The sequence below is a fragment of the Culex quinquefasciatus genome, chromosome 3 (genome assembly GCF_015732765.1).
Source record: "Culex quinquefasciatus strain JHB chromosome 3, VPISU_Cqui_1.0_pri_paternal, whole genome shotgun sequence".
Lineage (NCBI taxonomy): Eukaryota > Metazoa > Arthropoda > Insecta > Diptera > Culicidae > Culex > Culex quinquefasciatus.
Window position 1 is genome coordinate 125,533,487 of NC_051863.1, and position 8,224 is coordinate 125,541,710.

Sequence of the window (8,224 nt, forward strand, 5' to 3'; positions counted from 1 at the left end):
TTATGCTATTTGTTCACTAAAATGCCAATAACTCCCTTTAGATTTAACCAACTGGGATGTTTCTCCCTGCATTTTGTTGCATTTTTTATGCCCTTTCAGATGCATTTTGAATTTTGAAAAAAAAATGAATTTTGCCTAAGTTATAGCCTTATTAAGATTTTTGAAGTTTTTGAACCTTCAAACATAGTGTCACGATTTGCCCCACTTCCGAATGACCTAGAGTGCTCATATTTTGGCCAGATGCTAGTTTTATATGTACAAACAACCCCTGAAAATTTCAGGCAGATTGGTGAGGTCGATGCGAGATGGGTATGCTTTGCTCGTGGACTCGCTCTTAACCCGTAAAATCTGTGCGTTTTGGATTTTTGCCAGTTTTGAGCCCCTAAACGATTTTTACATTTTTCAAAAATCTTATGAGCCCATAGTCCGTGTTCCAGGGAACAGCTTTGTGCAAGATTGCGAAAAGATTCGTCCACTATTTAAAATGTTACAGAGTTTATAACATCGCCACTGAAAACATCAACTTTTTCATCACTCTCTTCTGGCATCTATTTTGAGTAAGCAATTTCAAAAAGTGGGTGCCACAATATTTCAACACTGCTTTAACCAAAACGACTCAAAATTTTGATGAAGACTCGTCAAGCTTTTCCCATGCGCATGACGAAAGGCGATTTTCAAAAACTCAATTCTAAAAAAAGATAAAAATATTTTTATATTTTTCATATAAAAAATCGCAAGTTTTTGATTTATGCACACGGGATATTTCTTGGGAGTCATCACCCCTGATTTCAGCCAATTTGGTCCATCTCATCTCAAGATATCGTGGCACCCGTAAATCAACTCGGTGTTTAGGGAAAAACGTTCACAAAGTTTGACAGTTCGTTTTGCGCATGGCAAAATTGTGATCTAAAATCGTCTCTTACTCAATTCAGTTACGAAATATCTTCACCTTTTTAGTGAATTTAGTTAATTTTCTGTAAAATGAAATTTTGTGATTTTCTACATCTATGTAACCCCTTAAACACATGATTTAGACCACCCATTTTCTGGTGATAATTTTACCAAAATCGTGTTCCTGAGTAAATTTCACAATAGAAACATGCATAAAAATGTTTATTTTCATCCACTTGGAAAATATAATTTTTTTTTTACGTTTTTGAACCATAAAACTTTTTGTCCCGATTTTCCCCACTTCTCGTTGACCGAGAGTGCTCATATTTTGGCCAGATGCTAGTTTCATATGTACAGTATGTAAAAAAGTACGATTTGAGCACTGTGCACATTTTGTGATGAAACATGCAGACAATTTAAAGTTTGACAGAATCCTAGTACTACATTTTGTTTCGAAACACATGCCGATTATTTTGCTACAAAAAGTTATGAAAAGATGATTCCTATAAAAAAGTTTTATAACAAATACTATTGCAAAAATTAAAAAAAAGATGCATAAAAGTGTGTACACCTTTCGAAAAATTTACATGAATACAGTTATTTGTAGACAAATCACCATAAATCCAGTTTCACAATTCCAAATAGGCATCCTTGACTGATTAAAAAAAAAAATTTGGACTGAATATAAAGTTTACAAACTTTATAGAATAAAAATTTTTATGACTCAGGAAATTCTATATCAAACTTTTCTGAACTTGATTTTGAAAATTTTCAATTTATCTAAATATCAATATATTACCAGTGAAATCCTAAATAAACATTTTGGATTGGATATAACACCGTTTTGAAGGTCTTTGAAAAATTCAAACCACTGCATTTTTTGTCTGTTGTGGATGGATTTTGCTGAAATGACCGTCGATCAAAATTGTTTTTTTTTCTTCGAAACACGACAATATCTTCAAAATGCTAATGTCTGGCAATCTAGAGTTTTTTTTAAGCTATTGTGTTTCATATGTTTATAGGACCTATTCGAAGAAAAACTCTAGCAATGTTCTTTGAAAACCATTTGAAAGTAGACACTCCAGAGTGCTCGCCACTCAATTAATTTTTGAGTGAGGTGGAAGGGATCGTCTAAAGTCATAATCATTTGAACAGTAGTGTATAAGTTTTACTCATCTGTATATTCAGTTATTGTCATTGGAACGACGCGATGCGCTGTTCGAATTCAGAATAATTTGAATATATATTTTCAATTTCCATCGAGCAGATCTTATTTGCGTAAAAGTCTGGAAAAACATTGACCCAAATGTTTAAAAAATTACTCATTTCATTAGGTTACGGTGTAACTTCCAGACCTATAAAAGGTTCCCATTTGCCTACAATTATCACCTTCTACCCAGTGCAGTCCACTTGAGGAAATCAACAGAATGAAACTTTTCGCCGTTACCATCATCTTCGCCATCGTGGCCGTACTCGTTATGGTCGAAGGCATCCGTTGGGGACCGCATGGTCCCGGTCATCACCAGCCAGGACATGGAGGACCACCATCACCACCACCACCGCAACCGATTAACGCCACGGAGATCTGGAACCATCTGAGAGAGCTGATCACTGCTGCCATCAAGGACGCCATTGCCGGAAGTGGTTCAGGGTCAAACTCTACCAGCAATGCTGGCTCATCGAACTCCTCGTCTTCGGGCTCTTCCAGCTCTAACTCTACTGACGGAAGTAGCTCGAACTCAACATCCGGAAATTGAATCGTTTCGATTCGAGGATGAGTTACAACGGAATACAGGAATTGACCGGTTTGAGCAAATAAATAGTTAAATTTGGCATTTGAGTTTGGTTGTTATATTTTTATTTAAACCAAGATTAATTCAGATTTTTAAGAGACCAATTTCTCAAAAAAAAAAATGGAGAGCATTGAGAAATTAATCCTGAAAAGACAAACAAATGAATAAAGTAATTAAAGAACAGTAAAACAGTAGAACAGAAGAACAGAAGAACAGAAGAACAGAAGAACAGAAGAACAGAAGAACAGAAGAACAGAAGAACAGAAGAACAGAAGAACAGAAGAGCAGAAGAACAGAAGAACAGATGAACAGAAGAACAGAAGAACAGAATTATGGTTTGATGGTTTGAATTATTAAATTTAAAATTGGTAAAATAATTGTAAAAAATATGAAAAATGATGAATCGAAAATTCAAAAATTATAGCATTGACTTTTTATATAGAACGATCAGCTTCAATAGAATTTCAGAATATTGTTGAACAAGAATTTACAACAGATGAAGTATTTGATACGGATCTGAATGAAATAAAATCTATTATCAAAAAATTTAAAAATATGAAAGCCCCTGGTGAGGATGGCATTTTTTACATTTTAATTAAAAAATTACCTGAAGCAACTTTAAGTAGCTTGGTAAAAATTTGCAACAAATGTTTTGATTTGGCATATTTTCCCAGTAGTTGGAAAAATGCCAAAGTAGTTCCGATTTTGAAACCGGATAAAAATCCTGCTGAAGCCTCAAGCTATCGGCCCATTAGTTTGCTTTCATTTATTAGTAAATTATTCGAAAGAATAATTCTTAATAGAATGATGACGCACATTACTGAAAATTCAATTTTCGCTGATGAGCAGTTTGGATTTCGCCTTGGGCATTCAACTACTCATCAGTTGTTGAGAGTTTCAAATTTAATTCGAAGCAACAAATCTGAGGGCTATTCTACTAGCGCTGCTCTTCTAGACATAGAAAAAGCATTTGACAGTGTTTGGCCGGGAACCGTGGTGTAGGGGTAAGCGTGATTGCCTCTCACCCAGTCGGCCTGGGTTCGATCCCAGACGGTCTCGGTGGCATTTTTCGAGACGAGATTTGTCTGATCACGCCTTCCGTCGGACGGGAAGTAAATGTTGGCCCCGGACTAACCAAAAGGTTAGGTCGTTAGCTCAGTCCAGGTGTAGGAGTCGTCTCCCTGGGTCCTGTCTCGCTGGATTCGCTGGTAGGCAGTTGGACTCACAATCCAAAGGTCGTCAGTTCGAATCCCGGGGTGGATGGAAGCTTAGGTGTAAAAAGAGGTTTGCAATTGCCTCAACAATCAAGCCTTCGGACACCTAGTTTTCGAGTAGGAATCTCGCAATCGAGAACGCCAAGGCAATGCTGTAGAGCGAATAATTTGATTTTTTTTAGTGTTTGGCATAAAGGTTTGATTGCGAAATTGAAAAGTTCATGAAAATTATTCAAAATTATTTGACGGATCGTACTCTGCAGGTATGTTATCAGAACAGCAAATCTGATCAACTACCTGTACGTGCCGGCGTCCCTGAAGGAAGCATTTTGGGTCCAATTTTATACAATATTTTTATTTCTGACTTGCCTGATTTGCCCCCAGGATGTCAGAAATCACTCTTTGCTGATGATACAAGCATCTCCGCCAAAGGTAGAAGCCTTCGTGTCATCACAAAAAGATTACAAAAAAGCTTGGATATTTTCAATTCTTATTTGAAAGAATGGAAAATTACTCCAAATGCTGCAAAAACTCAACTTATTATTTTCCCTCACAAACCAAGGGCTGATTTTCTTAAATCAAAAAGTCATCACATTATATAGATGAATGAGGTAAATTTAAAGTGGGAGGATCAAGTGAAATATCTTGGACTTGCTTTTGACAAAAACCATACTTACAAGGATCACATTGAAAGTATCCAGGTTAAATGTAACAAATATATTAAATGTTTGTATCCACTTATAAACAGGAATTCTGAACTTTGTCTCAAGAATAAACTGTTAATTTATAAACAAATTTTCAAACCTGCCATGCTTTATGCTGTGCCGATCTGGACAAGCTGTTGCTTAACCAGGAAGAAAAAACTTCAGAGGATTCTGAACAAAATTCTGAAAATGATTCTGAAACTTCCTCCCTGACACTTTGGATGTTATGTCCAATAAGATAATTGATGCATTTCGACAAAAATCATTGCAGTCTTCAGCTGCATTGATCCGCTCTTTATATAGTTTATAAGTTAGTTTTAAGGTATCCCTTTTCCCTTTTGTACATGTAGGACCTCCTACATTTTTTATTGGTGCGCTGGAAGTGGGGACGCGAAGTCGTGATTATTCAGGTTAATTTTTGTGTGTGCTTTTGTGTCGCTGTTCGTATGTGTAAAAAATATTCGGAGTGAAAAGTGATTTTTTTTGTGTGTCTTGGATTGTGTGTGTCTTAATTTATTGTTTAGTGATTTTCAAAGCCCTTCCTATATCATCTTGATCGGAAGGCACGGCGTCGGGTGGATTGTGTTTAAATTTTTCGAATAAGGTTTATTTTTTTGCGGTGAAAAAGTCATTTTTATATAATGATCGAAAGACGCACTGACAATTTTGATCGTCGAGTTAATAGTGGAGCAAAATAACTGTTTGTTTGTGTGCTAACCAGAAAGACCTTCCCATAGCATCGTTGCTCGGAAGGCTCGCCGACGGGTCTGTTATGAAAGTCCTCCCCATAGCGTCGTAGCTCCAGAGGCATCGAAAAGCCAATACCTTATCCTACTAACCCAAAATAAATATTAATCACGTGATGCTTGAAGGAGATGCTGTGGATTCAACGGTCTCAAGCGGTATCAACAGGTAGGGGAACAGCATCTAATTCCAGCGTGCCTCTAATGTTGGCAGGTCAGAACTTTGACATGCAATTAAAGCTAAATAAAAGCGTTTTCAACTGAAATCGAGTAATAAATAGCTCAATAAGAAGTGAGCAAGCAAGTTTCTACCAAAAGTTTTGCAAAATGAGTTGTTTAAATAGTGAAAATCAGCAAATTGGATGGAGTTAGGAGCGAGAGCTTAACCTGCCAAAGATACGAGAATTTCCCCTATATAGCGAAAAACTGTATGCTTGATGAGTCTGCAACTTCAACTATCGGACTAACATTCCTCCCTTTCGTTGAACTGCAGGCTTCTTGAGAGGGCGCCGGTATTGACTAATAAAGTAGGGATCTTCAGAGGTTAAACGGTGAACGGATGGTTGGCTCCCACTGATCATATTTGATTCATTGTTTAACTTCAGCTGATCTGTCAATAACGGAGTAGCAGCTCATTGGCAGTCAACCATGCTCATGCTCATGCTCAGAACGATCAGCTTCAATTTTTCAAATGATTTCCGTCAATTTCAAATCAAATATGAGATAAATTTCCTTTTAAAATGCTAAGATGTATTCTACCTTACGATAATTCACCAAAATTGCAACAATTATCACGCTAACTTTCAACATCTTAATTCCCCAAAATTGCCACCAAATCCAGCTGATGAAGTCTTCCGATCGAAAAGATCCATCAGTTTTTGCCAACACGCTCATCAATCGTCCGCCCAGTTTTGCTCAACCATAGATGGGAAGCGCGCGAATTGGCCACCAATTTTCGTCGGAAACTAGTCCGACAACTTCTTGGAAGACGCCCAGAATCACTCCATATGAGTGAGATATGATCTAAATCTGGGTTTTTGGCAATAGCAAACCCAATCCAGCTGACTTGGTAGAACGGACCACGTGTAGGGGGTCTCTCTAATTTGGGAACAGGAAAATAAAACTAGCCATCTCTCGGACAGTTGTTCACAGCAGGACGCGATAGGTTATGTAATGGAGTGTTTAGCGAAATCTGGAACACATCGGACTTTCGAGCTAGACAACACGTGATTGAAAGATTGTGGAACGATGTTCGTTAAATGTTTTTTTTAATAGTTTGGAGTCGTCCATAAATGTTGCCTTTTTCAGGTTTATGATGAAGAGAATCAAATTTGAATCAAATTAATCATTTTGAGCTATCTATCAGAAGAAAAATCTTTTTTAAGTAAAGACAAAAAACTGCGTTATAAATTTAATCTTTATTCATCGTCACCATTTGAAATGTTCTTCAACTGAATTGAACTGTTTTTTTACCTATCTTCCCGCAAACCCTTGCGCCGTTACGGTGTCAGGTGGTCCACTTGGATCCGGTGGGGCTGGGCCCTCGTCTTGGGATTCCGGCATTGGTCCATGACGACGGTCCGGATGGGGTCCGGCCAAAGCAAGCGCCATCAGGGCGACCAGTACAGTAACGATGATGAAGAGCTTCATCAAATTGCTTCCGATATCTTTGAACTGATTCTGCTACTAATATAATACTGACTAGGAAAACGATACATCTGCATTTATAGAAAAGTGTCTTGATATTGACGGAGAGTTGCACTTGAAGAAACATGGTAGTTGGCATGCTGCAAGTTCTAGAAATAAATATACAGTATTGCAAACTACCTTAGTACAAATAATAGCCAGTCAAGTCTTCTGATTCATTGCATTGTGACCAGTGCACAATGGTCCAGATCGCAAAATTAAGTGGATAATGGATTTTCTGAACACTTGTTTTGTTCTGGAGGTTTGATTCAAACGGGTTGTTGTAAATGCCCTCTGAATCAGAATCTATCATCAGAATTGGGCCAAAATATCAAAATAACGATTTTTGATCAGAACAATTCTCTATCCAAACCGGTTATGAATTTTATTTGTATTTTTTGATTTGGCTCAAACTTTGTGGGGGCCACCCACGAACGACGGAGCGAACGAAATTATCGGGTGGTTCTTCGTGGTTTGCCTGATGAACTGAAACCTGCTGAAGAGGGATCTCAAGCTGGACGCGCTGGAGGTGCATATCATCAAGCGGAAGGAAAAATCCACCGTGGACGAAACTCCGTATATACGGACCGCAGTTGCCTCAAGCGTGCGGACTTCATCCGAAGGCGCCAGCAGGCATCGAAACCGAAACCGCCGGCAAGGAAGGCGGAGAAGCAGAGTCCAGCAGTTCCGGCGTTCACGCCGGCGGAGTTCCCTCCGCTGCCGGGCGCAGTTTCGGACGGAAAACCGAAGGATCGACCTCGAGCCGCAGAAAGCAACCAAGGTGGCTCCTGAGACGGTGGAGCAACAGAGGAGGAAGCCGGGGAGGTGCTCTACAATTCGGCTGAGCTGTGGGGCATTTTCTCCGAGTACATCGGTAGGTTCAAGACCTGCAAGACCCGCTTGGACCAAGTAACACTCGTCAGTGACATGATTTCAAAGTATGGAGTTTAAGGAGTTGTTTGTTGTTATATATTAGTTATTTACCGATCCTCGGTCCCAACCTGATCACAGCATCCAAAAGGACCTAATAAAAATAAGATATGAATAAAAAAAAACTTTTGATTGAATTTTCTGATTTGGTGTCTTCGGCAAAGTTGTAGGTATTGAGGACTCTTGAGAAAAAAATATGTACACGGAAAAAAATTTGCTGATTTTTTTAATAACTTTTTTTTTCACAAAAACTCAATTTAAAA

General features: G+C 38.3%; 2 protein-coding genes across 2 annotated transcripts; one reads left to right on the forward strand and one right to left on the reverse strand.

Annotated features, from left to right (window-relative positions):
• The first annotated feature begins 2,276 nt into the window (after positions 1-2,276).
• LOC119769881 (bromodomain testis-specific protein-like) lies at positions 2,277-2,731 on the forward strand. The gene has a single exon (XM_038263664.1). The coding sequence runs from the start codon at positions 2,319-2,321 to the stop codon at positions 2,646-2,648; it is 330 nt and encodes a 109-aa protein (XP_038119592.1). The 5' UTR covers positions 2,277-2,318; the 3' UTR covers positions 2,649-2,731.
• Positions 2,732-6,744: 4,013 nt separating this feature from the next.
• Positions 6,745-7,042, reverse strand: LOC6039878. The gene has a single exon (XM_001849326.2). It carries the CDS (start codon positions 6,993-6,995, stop codon positions 6,819-6,821), a length of 177 nt encoding a protein of 58 aa, XP_001849378.2. The 5' UTR covers positions 6,996-7,042; the 3' UTR covers positions 6,745-6,818.
• Positions 7,043-8,224: the final 1,182 nt, after the last annotated feature.